This window comes from Crinia signifera, chromosome 2, assembly GCF_055691185.1.
Source record: "Crinia signifera chromosome 2, ASM5569118v1, whole genome shotgun sequence".
Classification (NCBI taxonomy): domain Eukaryota; kingdom Metazoa; phylum Chordata; class Amphibia; order Anura; family Myobatrachidae; genus Crinia; species Crinia signifera.
The window spans coordinates 212,997,645-213,017,286 of NC_139218.1; the positions used below are offsets into that span (position 1 = coordinate 212,997,645).

Here is a 19,642-nt window from a genome sequence, read left to right on the forward strand (position 1 = left end):
ATGCTGGTTAAGGGAAAAAATCTATATAAAAAATACTATTTGGAGTTTGTAGCGTGATTCTGTCATTCCCTCCCCTCATTGTTCTATGGCATTAACTGCTTTGTACCTAGTACTGTATTTCAATTTATTTTTTAGGGAATATGCTGCCCTCAGAATATATTCAAGTTTTCACTGCTGTGACATACAGAAATGTTTTTTACACTTTTAATCCCTTGTCTAGATCTCTGTATTTCTCACTCATAAGATAAATTACACAGATACCTTTATTACTATTACATAAATGTATAAATAATACCCCTTTTACACCGCCGCAGAACCCCGGGTCTTCGGCGGGTCAGCAGCGGTGTAAATGGGACACGCCGTGTCCCTTTACACGGGACTTCTACCCAGGTCCTATACTACGCAGACAGCAGCGGCGGCAGTGGAGAAGGTGAATGGATGCCTGTGTGCGGCATCCATTCACCTTCTGGACGAGGGCTGGGGGGGTGCATGGGGCTGGGCGCAGCCCAGCAGATTACCTTGGTGCTGGGCTTGCCCTCAGCGCAGTGGTCCGGGTCCCGGCGGCGGCGATCGGCACCTGAAGATGACGTCATCTCCAAGCGGCGGCTGGGGGATGCGGCAGTGTAATAGGCAGAAAACGCCGGGTTGTACCCGGCTTGAAGCAGGATCAAAAACCTGGGTGCGACCCAGCAATTTTGGTATAAAAGGGGTATAATTCGGTACTTATGTATTATCTGGGCTCCCATGTTAAATGAACCCCATTTTTTCATACCCCTACTATCCAAATATGCATGGAGTTGATTTTATATAGTGTGGCGAGCGCAGCGAGCCACCGTGCCCGAAGCGTGGCGAGCGCAGCGAGCCCCGCGAGGGGACACGGTCTCATAAGAAAAACGGGAGCCCAGATATTACATAAGTACCTATAATTCTATACCTACATAACATCCAACAAAAATGCAAATCACCAATAATTGTTATTACCAAACAGCACCTTATGTTAGTAAAAATTCACTTATTGTATACAGATTTTCCATTAACTCCTCATATGCTTTTGAAGAAATTTGAGAAGCAAGGCTGACAGAACAGGGAGCAGACAGTAGGACTGTATAGACTTTTTACAGCGGACCACAGTAGTGCAAGGTAAGCAAGACGGGTGTGTGCAGCGTCTCTCGGGGGAAGTGATGCTAGAACAAGAGGTGGTGTAAGTCAAATTCATCCCCTGGCAGCTGTTAAAGATTGTGCTGATAGAAGGAGGTGACGAGTTTGTACTATACACTTCCTGTTATTTATTATCCCGGAAAAGTGCTCCATTACAGTAACAGTACTGTATACATACTGTACAGCTAATCGTTTTGTTTGATTTTGGCACCAGGGCCCTTATTCTGCATCGTGCGGTACGGCCCGCGTGCGGCCGTACCGCCGATGTTTTTAGTCTGCACATGCGCAGAGGTCAATCTGCGCATGTGCAGCCCCATTCGCCGCAGACGTATTTCGTCCGCCGCAAAGGGGACGTATAGGGGCGTGAGGGGCTTCATACCCTCATTTCCCTATGTATACGCCCCGCGTTTCATGGGCGTTCCCATGCAAACGCGGGGCGTATGCATGCTAATGAGGGTATGACGCCACTGATGGGGGCGGAAAGCTGACGTCGCCGGATGTCAGCTCTCAGCCCCCATACAAGCTAACACACGGACGATTGTCCGTGTGGTCTCAGCTTGCGGGAGCTGCTGTGGCGTGCGGCCCTGCCTTCGATGGTCGACGACCATCGAATGCAGGGGGCAGCTCCCACCATGGTGGAGGCGTACGCCCCACCATTTTTATGCGGATCGCCAGCCGTCCGTGTACGGACGGCCGTGGCGATCCGTCTCGTGGGCGGGGATTGGTTTGTGCGGCCAGAGCACCGTGTGCGGCTCTGGCCGCACCAACCAGAATAAGGGCCCAAATCTGATAGCATTTTGGCATATCATCTGTGAAAGGAGATGGCATTCTGTATGTCATTATAAAGGCCCATACGCACTGTTTTGAGCTAAAAGCAGCTCAGTTTTGCCATTTGTGAACGGCCCTCCCGCATCTTTGCTGGCCGCCACCACTCATCCTGGGAAAGTCGCTTAGACGGGTGAAAATCACTCAGTGTGTATGCACTTTAAGAGTCTTCTATGGAATCACACATATCATACACAAGGATCAAACAACAGATAGCTAAAAGTCAGACTAGGGGCGAGATGTATCAAACTAAAAATGCGGTAAAACCCCTGGTTTTACCGCATTTTCCAATGTATCAAAACTGATACTGCATTGAAGGGTATAGCCTTTGGGTGGCGATACCCTATAGAAGCCTATGGGCTTCTTTTCGCCGCCTGCAACCTCCAACACAAACCCGCCGCCTCACCCACCCCCCCCACCCCCCTCTGGCTTACCTTCCTGAAGGTAAACCCCTCCTCCCCCTAGTGAAGCAGCCGGACATCCTTCCGGCTGCAGGGGGGAGGAGGAGGTGCCGGGGACAGCCTGCTTAGCTGTCCCCGGCGTGAGGGGAGAGCCAGGCGGCAGGGAGGTGACGGAGACCCCCCGCACACCACAGTACAGGTATCGCGGGGGGGCACCGCGATGCCAGCCGCATATGATAGTATATATGCGCTGGCATTGCTGTGGGCGGGCGGCGATGTATTTTAATACATAACGCCCTAAATGGGTAAAGGATATAGAGCGTCAAAAAGCGACCAACTGGAGAGTGAAAACAGCCAGCCAATACGCTGCTAACTGACTTGTTACATCCTGGGTTTGAAAAATGACAGGTAGGAGCTTACTGGCTGGTTGTTTATCACTGTCCAATTTATCACTTTTTGAAGCTTGATACATCTAGCCCATAGCGAGTTATTAAGACCTGTTTACCGGATGAGCGATCACCGAACAAATGCACATGTGCACGTTATGCAGTGCCCATGAGGGAGCCGTCTACCCGAAGACAGCACGCAAAGGCTAGCCTTCGCTTGCTGCTCGCAGGTTGATTGACACCGTACGGCCCTTTGAGGCCATGTCACCGGTATTTTTTGTGAATGCCCCAAAAAAGGCAGGCATTCCTCGTGTATTGGGAGGGAGGGCCGCTGACATCATCATCAGCCTCCTTCTCCCCTCGGCCTTCACAGCTCCAAATGAATCGTGGCTCACTCAGCGATGCGAGAAGGGGGAAAATCATTAGATGGTGAATGATTTCCCCCTGTGTGCACGGCTGTGTACTTGTTAGCATCTGTGCACATGGGCAGGGGGGGGTGTGCGGCAGGGCGGCAGCTGCCTGCTCGCTGGGCTCCGAACACACGCAACCGAGCAAGCAGGTCTGAATTGGGCACATAGTTAGAATAGACTAATTTGCATCAGAATGTTAAATATTCCCATACACCCTTTAAGAATCCTGTGATCCACAATATCAAGACACACTAAGCAGCTTGACAGAAACAGTGACAGTAGATCTGTTACCAAATTTTGATATATGTTACAAAATTAAATAGTATGTGTGTGTAATTATTTCCCTCTGAGGGGTTAAAATACAATGCACAGCCTCCCTCCTGCTTACAACACCATCCCCTCCTTTCTCACAGCATGACTCTCTCTCTCTCATTCTCTCTGCGGCAGCCTCGCACCTTATTAAATATTTAAAATCCCAGTTTAAACATTTCAAGAGCCGGCAAATAAATGTCCGTCTTAATTTCTGTTAATGCTCAGCAGTTGTTAAAGTGGTACAATGCAACGTCTGCAGAGCTGATCTCCTCTCTCACTCCACCTTATGTGGAGCTCAGCGGACAGAATTTTAACCGTTAACAGAGTATGGCCAATCCTTCAACTCGAAAATATACGCCTGGATGTATAAAATGTGATGCAAACATTTTTCCCCACCTATTTATTGTTGTGAAATTCAACATTGGGACATAGATGCTATTTCTCAGAACATTTTTACATTATGTTCTGTTATGAAGTTGGTGCATTTTTTGTAGTTTGCTAGAAAGCCTTGTGTTAAATGCATCCTTTTTCCGCAATTCTGGAGACATTTATATATTTTCCACCCAACAAGGGGAACGATTCAGACTTGACCGCACAACCACGAATGTGTAGCAGCCAGCCATCAGGTGTACAATGAGCCTACTTTTTCAGAACAATTTTTAAGGCTGAAAAAGCCCCCCTCGGCTTATACTCGAGTGAGGGTCCCGCTTGAGTCAATAAGTTTTCCAAGTTTTTTGTTGTAAAATTAGGTGCCTCGGCTTATATTCGGGTCGACTTATACTCGAGTATATACATGCATTTCATATTATAAATGCAGGTAAAATTATTAAAGAATAACACTTGTGGAGCAATCATTCACTTTTTGATTTGTAATCAGATTAAAAAAGATCAGATTACAATGTATATGACTCACTTCTATAGTGGAATGCAAACATTTTTGTGTGTGACAAGAATCAGGAGGTGATTCTTGTCTGTTCGGACGAAGCTGAATTCGCCACCATTCCAATGGTCGGTGGTTGGTGAACTGCGGGCCGACGGCCGACAGCGGCGAGGTTCGGTGTCACTTATGGGGCACCGTGTCTTCGTCTCCACTGACTTTTATAATAAATAATAAAAATAATAATAATAATAAAAATAAAAGCCCAATAATGTGTAATAGACAGAATAGTGGCTGTGGCTTTATTTGTATTTTATCTTTTTAATTAGCAATCTGCCCATTTTTCACACAGGTAAATTTTTTTGTAGTTAGTATTAGGCCCCCATACACTACTGCGATTTGGTCCGATTTCACACGATTCCAACAGTTCGGGCTGATATATTGGCAGGTAATTTACGTGGTCCCATGGGCATCGGGTCGGACCCTAGAGATTGAACCTCCTGCATCAGCGCCACGTGGGTACTTTTGTATTGGGTTCCTGCCGGTGGGGTGGGCAGCAGGGCTGGTGGCAGCAAGTCCGGGCGGCAGCTGCTGAGCGCGCAGCAGCGGGTCTTGAGGGTGGGGTGGACGGCAGCGGGTTCGGCTGCTGATTTATCTTCTGGGGGGAGCTCAAGGGGAATTATGTCCAACTTGTCCTCAGAACAAACCAGCCTAATGTATGGGGGCCTTAAGGTTTTGAAAAATGCATCCCTATTGGCTCACTGTGGCCCCACAGCACAATGGGCTTTTGCCATTCCCCTCCACCACAGGCCCATAGCCCTCTGCCCTATGTGTTAGCACACACGGTGCCCCTCACCCACTGCTCCCATGCACCTACTTCACCGGGCCTGTAAGTCACAACTTGCAGAAAAATTTCTCCTGTCAAAAGCCGCATGTTAGTTATAAACTATATCCTGTACATAACTGCCAGACATCTCTCTCTCTCTCTCTCTCTCTGAGGGAGGTGTTCCGCGCCCGGCGGATGGTATGCTGGCAGCCACAATACTGACGTGGCAGGAATGCCGACATCAATGAGAATGCAGGCACCGGGATCCCAACTGCTGGGGTGCCAACCATAAGTATGCGGGGAGCGGTAGCATTAGGGGAGGGAATTGTGGGATTCTGGCATCTCTATACTGACCTCTGGCATCCCCACCATCGGTCATACATATGTATCCTTTCCCCATCCTGGTGGTTGCTTGGTGCCTCCATGATGTTCTCTAGATTTTTAAGGGTCATTTAGTCAAATAATTGCTTCTAGTTTCCGAAAACCAGGCCGCCTGGCTTACTGCATTAGCTTGAGGATACAGGTTGGAATACATGGTATTGGCGAAGAGGGGCACTAGCTGGCACATGATAGTGAAGAAGATGTTTGCAAGTTTGTTCATTGGGTTGAAAGGACACCAGTTAGCACACAGTTAGATAGCACATAGATAGGTGCTGTTATACAGTGTTGATTAAGGATCATAGATTGTAAACATATTGGTCATAGACCAGGCCATCTCTTAATGTATGAGAACACTTGGGCACTTGCCCAGGTCCCAAGGATTGTAAGGACCTTCAAGAAGGGGCATTTGCCCCCCTGAACTGGTGTCTGATTATATATTCCCATAAATGCTGCTAAGCACAGGCAAAGGCACTATACACTACATTGTGGTAATAGGGAAACATGTTGTAGCTTGGTTACATACTGGATAATGCATTAAAAAATTGGTACATTGAGACTATATTATGTTTGGAGGACTGTGATATGTCAATCTATCTTTCTTATATTTTTATTTTGCTGTTCATTTTTTTTTCCATTCATAATATTTAATGGCGTAGGAGCATACACACAGTACCAACAGATCACAGCAGTGTATGGCCAGTCGATCCCTGCGAGCTGCCTGGGAAGCAGGTCGCATGCGATATATCACATGCAGTCGTTTCACATGTGCTAGATGCGACCCCTGTTCCCCGCCCTTGGGAGGAGGTTCCGAGGCACGGAACCGCGCATTGGACCTGGTTGGACATCATACGCACCTGATTTGGGCTGATATCTTGGCCCGTTCCTTTGGGAACAAGTGAAATCGGGCCAAATTGCGGTAGTGTATGGGGGTCTTAAGAGCACTCTTGCATTAGCCATTGTAGCCTAAAGCTTAGTAAACACTAAACAATGTGTGTACCCAGAGAGATTGGCAGCGCTGGGGACCCGGAGGGGTGCCGGCATCTGCAAGTGCATACACACTTGCTGTCGGTGCTGGCAACGATGAGTGATGACAGGAGGGGGTCTCCCGAGCGGGGGCATTGATGCATTCCTTAGCATGGGCATGGGTGCTGATACTGTGGGTGCTCAAGGGCCCGAGCTTCCATGGAAATTGATGAGCACCCACGGGCCCGAGTCCTGCTGCTGGCCCGCTGTATTAACTTGCTAATTTGCATCTGCAGCACCGGCATTGCCGGACCCGCCGCCTGGGAAACAGTATGCTGTGACTGCGGGAACAGTGTATTACATCCGCGGAGTAATACGTGGACGTGGGGTGGGCCAGCCTGTGCGTGCTGTGCTGACTGTTGCCGGCACAGGTACTGTGGGGGCATTTATGTATTTGGCACTCTGCTGCCGTAATTTGAATATTGGAGACAACTGTGCTGCGTAATATAAATTGGTATTATTGTGTGACCATGCCCCTTCCCCATGAAGCCACGCCCCTATATTTTTGGCTTGAGCACCCACCAGCAAAAACATAAATCGGCACCCATGAGCATGGCTCTCGTTATTGATGTCCTCCGTCATCCTGCATATACAGATGATGGAGGATGTAGCTAATGACGGGCAAGAGCGACATAGTGCGTACACTCTTGACGATATATATATATTTTGTTGGTCTGTTACGTATATTGTCCAGTGTGTACTAACATACCTCCCAACTGTCACGATTACAGCGGGACAGTCCCGATTTTCGGGTCCTGTCCCGCTGTCCCACCCGCGGCAGGCATTGTCCCGCTGCGGGGGGTGGCAGTTGGGAGACCCCCCAATCTAGTAGAAAAGACGCTGTGCGCATGCGCACAGCGTCTATTTTCGTATGAAAATGAGGTCGCGGCTAATTAGCATAAGCCCTAATTTGCATACGCCCCGCCCCCGCTTCGCCGCACGAGTGTCCCTATTTCATCACGGCAGAAGTTGGGAGGTATGTACTAAGCAAGTATCCAATCACAACATTCCTCTGAGTCTGTAGCCATAACGGTGCCTGCACAAAAGTGCTCCTGTTCATGAATGTGAATAATAATACATGCCTGTGATTCTCGACAATTCATATATATGTCCCCTATTTACTGCATCCAAAAGTTTTAATACAGTATCAATAGATTGTACATCGCTGCTTCTTAACCTGCACTTGTTCATGTTCTTCCATGGGTGTTTCAAAGTTCATTACATTTTAAACTTGAGTATTTTGCTCCCTCTTTTGGCTATACTAAGGTAATGCAGACTTTGTTAATGTATCAATAACTGCAATCTGAACACAGACATATATTTTAAGATACAGGGAAGTCAATGTCTGGGTAGTGCTCAGGCGGGAATCCAAGTAGCGGGAGGTGGATTGTGTAAGTTTTCTAAATAATAAGCTGATAAAAGATATACTCCAGTGTCGGTGAGTATATAAAATGTTCCCTTAATTCAGTGGTTCCCAAACTGTGTGCCGTGGCACCCTGGGGTGCCTCGGAACACCTGAAAGGGTGCCCTGGCTTGGTGGTCCAGGACCAATTCAAAATTATTTATGGTCAATGTAATAGGCAAAACCAGTGCTGGTGGCTTCTAATCATAAAATATATGAAGCAAATTCTGTCACTCACCACATAACTGACCCTATGGATGACATATAAGCACAATTTACTTAATTTAATATATTTTTCTAAATTACTCCATAACATTTTTTCACCTAGGGGTGCCACAAAAATTTCTGATACTGTAGGGAGCTGTGATTCAAAAAAGTTTGGGAACCACTGCCTTAATTTATTAGCAGGTGATAAGTATACACAACCCTTAGATGCAATTTATTGGTTGCAAGAATAATGAATGGAATATTACATTTATCGTGCATAATTTCAAATGCACTTAAATTTTGTTATAAAACAGCACATGCACTTTCTTTTAGTCACAGTCGTGTGATTATAAGAAAGTCAGGAGCCAAATAGACATTGAAACCCCAATAAATCAAGTGGCCTTAGAGTCCAAAAGGGATATTGGAGTGTAAAGTCATTATTATTATTCTATTTATCTCTTTAAATCTTATTTATACAGTGGCACAAAATGTATTTATCATCGTACATGGAGAATTACAGTAAAATAAACAAATTTGACAATATAAAATTTAAATAGGTATAAAACAGACATTACAGGGGCAAAAGTAAAACAAGGAGTAGATATAGTGAATAACAGTAGCACTCGGTAAGCCCATGTCTGGAAGGGGCAGACAGAAGGGAGAAAAGTCACTGTTGCAGATAGTGGAAGGTAGGAACCAGGAGGGTGGAGGGTCCCGCTTGTTAGAGCTTGCAGCCAAAAGAGGACTGTCATAAGTCTATGTACAGGTACAGTATGTTCCTTCATCCAGCTCTATAAGGATAAAAACACTATTACTAGTGTCATACAGTCAGAATATTATGGTAGACAAAAATTCCATTTACAACAGTGGTTTACTTGTCATCTATACTTTTATGTTTGATGTCTCTGCTCTCTTCTTTTTACAGATTCTTCCTTGTGTTCAGCTGCCTGGTCCTTTCTGTATTCTCCACAATTCCCGAATATCATAACTTATCCAACAAAGGCCTATTTATACTGGTGAGTAGCCTATTTACTATGTTTTACTATGACTCTCCTGTGCCCACTTCGGCTTTGGACCCCTTAATCTAACTACATTCCACTGTCTTCTCCCTCATCTCTCCACTTATTCTGCAGCCCCCTCCCATCTGCCTGTCTCACTGATTCTCTCCAGCTGGTTGGCTTTTATACTATCTTGTCATACACTACAAGACTCTGTGTAAACTGTTAATGGTTGAGAATTATTGCTATGTACATTTGACAGGTTTTAACCCTTTGAGTGCCAACGTTGCTGTGAGGGATCCCCAAAATATCTGCTAAAAACACCAGCATCGCTCGCAGCGACTGTTCTTTTAGTATAAATAAATACAAATACAGCCAAGTCAATTCATTGAAGTTTAGTTAAATATTGCACCCAAAAAAAGAACAGTCGCTGTCAGCGGTGCTGGCATTTTTAATAGATATTTTTAGGATCTCTCACAGCAGTGTTGGCACTCAAAGGGTTAAACAGTAGATGAAGTAAAGCAATAGGTCAGGTTGTAGACATTGAGATCACTTTTTGCTATGATGTGGAAGCACAGCATTGTCATACCATGATCAGAATCAAGCCTTCTAAATATAGCTTCCAAATATTTAATCCCCCGTTTTCTCTGCACGTGAGCCAATGTTCACTCACTGTGTCAAAACATACCAGCACCACATTAGATTCTTCGCTTTAGGGGCCAGATGCACTAGGCTTTAAAAGTGATAAAATGGAGAGTGATAAACAACCAACCAAACATTTCCTATCTGCCATGTCACAGGCTGTGGCCTGGAGACTTTGAATTATTTGGAATATACAGTACAGTAGTTATTTACTTGTGCTATCCTGTTCCATTCTTGAGTTAAATCAATATACTCACAGCACTGAGGTCATGGGTTCGATTCCCACCATGGCCCTAACTGTGTGGATTTTTGTATATTCTCCCCGTACTTGCGTGGGTTTCCTCTGGGTACTCCAGTTTCCTCCCACAATCCAAAAATATACTGGTAGGTTATTTGGATCCTAACAAAATTAACCCTAGAATGAATGTGTGTGTGCATGTGGTAGGGAATATAGATCATACTTGCCTACCTGACCCTCTCCATGCGGGAGAAAATGCTCTGCTCCTGGACTTCCCTGGTAATGTATAATTGCCAGCACCTGTGGTGAAACACCTTTACCTAGCTCCCTACAGGTGATGGCAATCATACATTACCAGGGAAGTCCAGGAGCAGAGCATTTTCTCCCGCATGGAGAGGGTCAGGTAGGCAAGTATGATATAGATTGTAAGCTCCACTGGGGCAGGGACTGATGTAAATGTTCAAATATTCTCTGTAAAGCGCTGTAGAATATGTGTGCGCTATATAAGAAACTGTTAATAAATAAATCAAATATACTGAATAGTCCTGTTTGCCTAGCATTCCAATTGTGTAAGATTTGGATATAAAACACATAAAAAAAAATCACAGTGTTAATAATATGTTGATCATTTACAAGGAAAGCTCAGGAACGCCTACTAACCAATCTGTAATAATCTTTTAATTATGTCAAGTTTGATGATGAATGCAATGGTTTTGTGTCCAAAGGGACTCACACAGGAACCTAATTACTGGTCAAATGCTTGTTGTTGCATAACTCATTAACTAATAATGGTCACAGGCAGAAAAAACATTGGTATCTACCTTGGCATGGGGAAGCTATTTCATTACAGGAGTATTGTGACAATTCTTGTTCAAGAGAAACCTTTTGTATTCCTTACCCCTCCAGGCGGAGTTTCTGGGCTCAGCTGCCATATATGTTAAATTGTGCTGATAATCAGTGGTTAAAAAAATTCTTGTGAGTAGCTCTTTAAACAAAGTAATTTGTGTTTTCTTTTTAGTGCTCCCTAAAGAGGGATAGCTGGGAGGTACATAAATATAAGGAATACATTTTAGGATAACATTTTATAGTAAAACTGGGTGTGGTATTTGGCTTGACGGTACTTATGTATTATCACGGCGCCTGTTACATAGTTAGCATAATGTCCCTGTCATAATCAGCGTAGGGTTTCCATGGCAAGCATAGTCAGCGTCCGCAGCCAGTGTAGTTAGGGTATTCAGCATCCCTGTCAGTTTCAGCGTTGTGTTCCCGCAGCCAGCATAGTCAGTACATTTGCGGCCAGCCGGAGTTTACGTAGTTAGCGTAGTCAGTCAGCGTTACGCAGTTAGCGTAGTCAGTCAGCGCTTATTACATTGTGTGGGAACCATTGACCATTTTAACTTGCCTGACATGACAGGTGGGAATGTGTTCCTGAAACACCCCCACTATCCACGGCAGCCCGAAGTGAGCACCGCAAGGGGACGCGCATTACTTGACATGTACATGTAGTCAAGATCTAGCCAAATAACTAGTATTGTAATCTGAGAACACTGGTTAGCACAGATCACCCATACACACATAGGCACCTGGTTAAATGGGTGATCTACAGATGGAGTTGCGGTTATCTTTGCTGTCTACACGCATGCGCGCCCCATTCGCTGCAATCAGTGGCATTGCTTACATAAACACTAACTTTATCGGTGTTTTACATCTTTCTATTGGTAAACAGTGAGTTAACATTTCTTTCACTTGGTGAGTTTTAATTGTATTGCTTGAATTTAATGCAAATATATTGTTTTAACTGAATGAAACATACAAATAGGACACACAATGTTTATATTAAGCTTTGTCTATAATCATCTGTTTTTCCTAATCCCATTTTTTTTTTTGCTGATCACCACAATCCCCTTCTCATCTAATTTGCAATTCCTGTCCCCCGTCTCCGCGTCTCAAATGGCTGACGTCAGGATTGCTCACTCCGGAGGCAAAGTCTAAATTAAGAAGTCCTTGTCTCTCCTTTGATTAAGCACAGTTGTCTTTGTTTGTGGAAAGGTGCAAGAGATAGCAGAGGGTACATTGCTGAGGTTTAGGAAACCAGACCTTCCCAATTCTGTCAGATCAGTGTGATGGAAGAATGGATCAGTGTCACTGGTCCGTCATAACAAAAACAGTTTTCTTCTTGCATTCTTCTTGCATACAGGATTTCTGTAGAAAAGGATAGGTAACATGACCCAACATTGTTATATCAATGAGACACTTCTGTGTTGACTCATGACTACTACTATTTTTCTACACATGAGATCAGTACATCCAATATGGTAAAGGATCATTTATTACTTATTTGCAGTTTCTTATATAGCGCAGCATATTCTGTAGCGCTTTACAATTGGAGACAACAGTGATTAAAAAAAAAAAACTGGGTAGTAACAGACCGATATAGAGGTAGGAGGGCCCTGCTCTTAATCTTCCTATGTATAGGATAAAGGCGAAGTGGCAAATGTTAAACATAGGGACCTATGAGACATATGCCCCCTATGCTGATTGATACGCTCCCCTGCATGTACTTTGTTATGTGCATGTGCAGCCACTGTGTGTGAGTGGCCATGGCGAATAGGTTATTGGCTGGGCACTCACACTCAACAGAGGATTCGCTGATGAGAACGCCTAGCGTTTCATTGGCGTTCCCACGAAAATGCTGGGCGTTCTCATGGTAGTTCCCCAATGAATGAGTGAATACAGGTGGCTGGCAGCTGACGTCAGTGAATGTCAGCTGCCCGCTTCCCACAGAGGGTGCCCGCAGGTCTCTGATTGCTGGAGAAATCATTCGATAGTTGCCGCCGGCCTTATAATGATTTCTCCCCCACACCCAAGGCTGCGAATGGCTGTTTATGCTAAGCATCCATGTGCAGCTGTGCAGTGTATCGCGGTGTGCGAGGGGGGGTTGGTGGTGTCCGTGCATGTAGGCAGGCAGCATCTTGTAGACTCGCAAGGCTGCTGTATTCGCAGCCTTGCGAGTCAACCAGAATAACCTCTGTAACCGCTATAGCAATCACTAGTTGTTACAACCTCCTTTTAGTATTTAACAAACAGCGGTAAGTTTAAATTAAGGCTGATTTTTACTGTAGCGCTTGCGCCATCTATAGATGAAGATATTTATATGGCTATTACTGTCGGCAACAGGCACTCAGCAAAAGCCTTTCTGAAAAACGCAACGCCTACTGAATGTTGCTATGTCCTGGCGGAGCAAATGCACAGACTGGGTGTCACACATGCACATGACACAGCAGCCCATCACTGGCAGCATTAGGCATCCAGCAGCAGAGCAAAGAGTGATATCGCTGGACCTCGCTGAAGAGATAAGTAATGTAATAGAGGGTACACACGGTGAGATATGCACTATTTTTCTATTTGATTTTGCTTATAGAAGCAAAATCAAATAGAAAACCAAATGGGCATCGAATGGTTTTTCTACATTCAATGTAGATTTGATCCCAGTGCGCGCTCCCATGTAGTGTAAATCGAATAGAAAAATAGTCTTGGCAGGCAAGACTATCTAGTACAGATCTGTATTATACATTAAATCAAATGCATTTTGTGTACCATTCGATCCGATCCCGATCCGATCCCAATCAATTTGGGATTTAATTGAAAGTAAATGCTGGCCGTACACTGCATTGTAGTGCAGCCAACAGGGAACAGTGTATTCTAGTGATCTGCACAGATTGCAGTTAGCTGATCAACATTTGGCAGATGGACATGTATTGAAACCAAACTGAATGATCCACACTGTATTCCAACCATTTTCAATCTGTGAATGTTTGGTTGGCTTATAATTGCTAAGCTGTGAAAACCCCACTATAGCAATGAATCCTGTCCACAGCCTGGGTAAAAATTCTCCATGCCACAGTAGCGTTATTTTGGAAAGAGCTCATGGAAACCTACTTTACAACACATTAGTCTCTAGTACAAATGAGAAATATGCAGTGCTGCAAGAGATTGTGGGTAAAATGTTATGAGTTCTGGGTTCTCAAAAGTGAGGCTTGCATAGAAGGCAGGAGAAGTGTAGAGGATCGCAGTAGAAAATCTATCTTGGGAGCGGATTCATAGATCTCTGCAGATCTCCAAACATCTTTATTATGCGATTTCAATAGATCTGCGCACGCTACATAGCAAGTTGCTTGCACATCTCTGGCCATGTGCCGGGTTGCAGTGGCTGCATGGCGAGTGTGTGGCTACTTTAAAAATGTTGAATCTGCTTGGGTGATAATGCTGTAGAGAACAGCCACACTGAATAGGTATCGGATATATCAGCACACATTAAATACCCCCCTTAAACTCTTGCTTCTTAAGAGGTGTCAACAAAATAGCTGAGTGGATCGTTTCATCTATGCTTGTGTACAGAATGCTACATTCATTGTATGACATGTTTTACTTTTGTGTTCATTAGGAATTTGTGATGATTGTCGTGTTTGGTATGGAGTACGTAATTCGAATTTGGTCTGCTGGGTGCTGCTGTCGTTACAGAGGATGGAAAGGTCGGCTAAGATTTGCAAGGAAGCCTTTTTGTATTATCGGTAAGTGTCTCAGGGGGAGGTGTATGAACCAGCGTTAAGTGCATATGCTGCACTTAACGCTAGTAATCAGTTGTTTTTTTTATTTAAATGTATTAATTGTGCACTTAACGTGCACTAGGGGTAGCCCGCCACTTAATGCTCGGCGCCACTGCCCCCTTGAAGCTTCTTTAGTGTTTGCAGTGCAGGCGATGTATGACTATCTGTCAGGCATACATCGCCCGTTAAAGCGGCTGTGTCTGCTTCGCCAGCCCTTGGGTAGATCTCTTCTATACTTACAGCATGGACAATGCTAACCCTGCTGCTGTCTCCAGGCTGCACTTAAGATTTAATAGTAAAATCTTGCACATGCCCAGAAGTGTTATCCAGGCAGACAGTCTGAACTGATGCACGGGGGTCAAATACGCAGGGTGGGGGTTATGCTTTCCATATCCCCCCCCCCCCCGTTCGGCACACAAGATGTTAATAATCACATTAACAAGGTGTTGCAGGAATTGTTATTCAGCGGTGCAGACAAACCACACATAGGGCCTTATTCTAGTTCACTCTTAGAGGCAAATTCCTTCTTAGTTGGACAATACCGTGTGCACTGCAGGGGGGCAAATGTAACAGGTGCAGAGAGAGTTGGATTTGGTGAGTTATTTTGTTTCTGTGCAGAGAAAATACTGACTGCTTTATCTTTACACTGCAATATAGATCTCACTTTGAAGAAAAACCCCACCCAAATCTAATTCTCTCTGCACATGTTACATCTGCCCCACCTGCAGAGCACATGGTTTTGTCCAGCTAAGAAGGAATTTGCCTCTAAGAGTGAACTAGAATAAGGCCCATAATGCCAATGTTGGCACCAAATGTAGAGCTGGAGAGGAAAAGCGAGGAGTGTTTTTTGCCATACTACGGGATTGTTGCAGGCACAAGTGTCGATGTTAGATTTTACCTGGGCCTGAAAAAAGCAGACACAAGTGTTGATGCTAGAAGCAATGGTGATCTGTGGGGCTACTGCAGAAAATGGGCATCTCAGAGCTTGTACGTTTCGACATACACTATTGCACAAGGGGAAGGCTGAAACTAACATTGCCTTTAATCACACCTTTGAAAAGGGCGCTAGAGCCCCCACAACATCATCTCTGAATCAAACCCAAAGTGTTATCAGTCAAATAAGAGTAATCTTATTATCTACTCTAGTCTTTTGCAGCAGCTTGTATGGCATTGCTTGTGAAGCTGCCCAATCAGTTGTATTAATTTCATTTCATAGGTACAGACTTGATTTTTAGTGTACTTTGATGTGAACCAGCCAGTGCCTCTTTCTCTCCTTCTTTTCTTTATTTTCCTACTCTGGTTTATATATCCTCCAGATGTTCCCATTCCTGAGGGACAAAGACTTTCTCCTCTCTCCATCTTCCCCGTCAGCTGAGCAGCTGCAGAATGGGGTTTTGTCTCCCATTGTAGTAGTGTAGAAAAATATGGAGAGGTGGGCTAGTGGGAGATACTGCAGAGCCAGCAATGTCATGGCTAGTAGATGGATTATGGAGGAGAAAAGGGCTGCTCAGCAAATATTAAACAATGAGTGTCACAACTTCCCTTTACCATGAGAGAGCAATACCACAAAGCATCAACTCCTGCCTCACCAATGAATTAGTGTAGAATGCAGGTATAAAATTACACACATGCATGAATATATGTGTGTGTGTGTGTATATATATATATATATATATATATATATATAGAGAGAGAGAGAGAGAGAGAGAGAGAAAGTATTAAAGGGGGTGCAGATAGTGCAGTATACTTATAGACTCTATACTCAGAATTTACGTGTACATTTTAAATCAAGGCATATCACAGAGGTAATTATGCAATCTCACAACTGGCATAGTTAATCATGTTCAGTCCAACATCCGCCAGGCCTATTGCTTAAGCTTCTACTCCGAGAAACCACTTTGGTTCCCTGGCCAATCAGCTCCTGACTGTTAAGTAACAGGCTGGGTTTAAAAAGGGACAGTTAGGGGCTGATTGGCCGGTGATAATGTACCAGGCAATTTATAATTTCTCCTCCCTTATCACTGCTTCATTTATTTTATTTATTTATATACAGTTTCTTATATAGCGCAGCAGATTCCGTTGCGCTTTACAAATCGCTAGGTGGCCAATAGCGGTATTCGGGAGAAGAAGCTGCACGATGTAAACAAACTCATCGTGCGGCATCTCCTCACAGTCCGGTCTGGCTCGGGTATTTGCTCTATAATTTTTTTATCTTACCTGGATGCTTGCACCACCACTTGCACACCACCACTGGGGGCACTCCCCCTGTCGCCCCCCCCTCGCCCAGGTTCTTCCATCCGACCAGTGCTGACTCCCGACCCTGGTGTATGCCCGCTGTACCGCTGCTGCTACCACTATTCGCAGCAGTGAGCAGACGGCAGGCCTTGCTCGGTAAAGTTCAGAGGACTCGGTAGTTCAGGTGCCCGAGTCCGCCCGAGCTGCTTCGAACATCCCTTAGCCTGCTGCCTGGTCACTGCTGTCTGAATGGTGGCAGGTGCAGTGGCAGGAGAAACCCAGTGATCCGGGGTGGACAGTCAGGACTGCACTGGCTAGTGGTGAGCGACGGGGGGGGGCTGCCCCTAAGTGCTGTGGTGGGTATTTCTGGGGGCAGGACAAACCTGCCCAGGTAATATACTGAAGCCATGTTGTACTGCAGGTAGGGCAGATGTAGGGGTGTGGTATGGGGCTACGACAGTAGGGATCCCAATAGTCAGTATCCAGACCTTGGGATCCCGACTGTCGGTGCTCCAACAGGGGCTGAGCGCAGAGAAGCCATTTGTGGGCCTGGTGGCTCGCTATGCTCGCCACAGGTTCTATTCTCCCTCTATGGGGGTCGTGGACTCCCACAAGGGAGAATAGCCCCTGTGAGTTGGGATCCCCCTGTCGGAGCACTGGCAGTCGGTTTACCCTTCATTATAAAAATAAAATAAAAACAATGAAGATATTTCCACCCCTTGCATTACACCATGGTTTGATTTAGGTTTAAAGATTCTTGCCATTTTTGCTCCGCTACCCACTCTGAATCTGTCCCAGCTCCAAAAACTATATTGCCCTGGGGCAAGTGCATGTACTCAATCCCCAAATAAGTATTTCCAATCATGTTGTAGCATGGGTTGCATGTAGGGTTGCCAGATCATCGCTTTAGTAATGAACACATATTAATTACACAACTTTTTTGCTGCTAGACCTAGTCCTATGAAGTCCTTTAAGGTGGTGGAAGATATCAAGTTACACCATTGCTTGTATGTTGTTCAAATTGTTTTTTTTTTTTTTTTTAAATTAACATTATTCTTCTGCTTTACAGTTGATATCTCTAAACTAAGCAATATGAAAATACAACTAATATTGCTACATCAGTTATGTGTCTTAAAGGTCATTTTTTAGTAAATCCCTGCAGAGTATGGATAGAAGCCTTCAGGGTGGAGTCCTCATTAGACACATAACTGATGTAGAAATATTAGTTGTGGTTTTTCTCCTCCATCCTGCATAGTCAGCAAAAAGTCTTGTTGGAAGAACACATTTGGTTCAGGTCATTTAAGGTGTACAGTGTTTAGTCCCATTACCTTGAACATGGCATGCATGATGAACTAGGGATCATTTGTCCCTGTGGAGCTACAGTAGTCACATGATCTCACAGAGAATAATAAACATGCTGAATGAAGCATTTTTGTACCTTAGTGCTTAGTTTCATTTGGCTATATGACAGACTTAAGAATTGAAGTATTTTAGTATTCATTGAGTTTTGTACTCTTTATACTCAGCATTTTCTCAGTTTGTTACACCTTGTTGGAATATAGAGAATGCTATGCATTTGATATATAATTGAAATTAACATTCATTTATTACCTCAAATACTTGAGGTCTTGAAATAATGTGTGCATTTGAAAACAATGTGTTTATTTCCATAAACAAGAAAACAATGTAATGGGTATATACAGTACAATAACAGTAAATTACCAGAAAGCTAAACAATAAAACCAGAGTAACAAAACAATAATGAATAAGATGCAAATAATTGAGCAAGAAAAGCCCATACAGCATTGAACAACTATCGAAAGGACAATGAGGAGTCCAGGAGTATAACGCGCATTATCACTAGACTTGTAGGAAAATGAAACCCAGTTAATTGCCTAGCATCAAAAAGGATGGAGTAGGGAAAGGTAACATGTAGAGGCAGAAATAAATATAATATAGAACTAAATAAAATAGAGACTGCAGTTTGACAAAACTGAAGGGGGAAGAGGGTTAGGGATAGAAAGGGAAAGAGCATAAGGAGGGGAGGATAGGAGAGACCAGGGTGTATTTGTAGAGGAGGAGCAACTCCAAAATATCCCAAAGACTTGTTCAACCAAAAAAACAAGTAAATATACAATACAATAAAAAGTTTTAGGATATATCCAGAGCGCTGGCCGTAGCTTTTTGAAGGAATGGGATTCTTCTCTCTTCTCCAATTCTCGCCAAATGGATTATGCAGAAAGAAGAGAAGAATTTAATGTGTAGGATTGTCACTTTAACTAAAACGTTTCAAGGAGAGAATAAATGTGAATTTCACATGACGTACCACACTCACAATAAAGTGTGAAAAGAGAAGCTCATAAAGGTATCTTTTTGGTGTTAGGAGCCTTCACCAAATCCACCAGTTCAAATATAAACGTATGTTTTCACTAAATCAGTTAAACATTGGTAAATGCATATAACGGTTTCTGTTTATGTGCGTACCAAGAACTCACAATAAAGAATGAGACCTCTGGGTATCTTTATTTTGAAATTTCAGACGACCTATACTCAAATACATATATATAAAAAGAAGGATCTACCTCGAAGTCTACTGGAAAAAAATGTAAGTAGGTGGGTGATGTTACGGACTCTCCGAGCAAAAACGACATTCCAGATTGGTCTATAATGTCCGAGAATCCACCACACAAAAGTACCTCAAATTAATGTCCAGA

The 19,642-nt window shown here is 44.2% G+C and overlaps 1 protein-coding gene across 6 annotated transcripts in view; it reads left to right on the forward strand.

Moving 5' to 3' along the window:
• Nucleotides 1–19,642, forward strand: part of KCNQ4 (potassium voltage-gated channel subfamily Q member 4) — a 165,173-nt gene that overhangs the window by 87,012 nt on the left and 58,519 nt on the right. For all 6 annotated transcript variants that reach the window (XM_083173682.1, XM_083173678.1, XM_083173679.1 and 3 more), the window contains exons 2-3: nucleotides 9,134–9,224; nucleotides 14,531–14,657. In XM_083173682.1, the coding sequence (XP_083029808.1) occupies nucleotides 9,134–9,224; nucleotides 14,531–14,657 (218 nt within the window). The remainder of the gene's footprint in view (nucleotides 1–9,133; nucleotides 9,225–14,530; nucleotides 14,658–19,642) is intronic.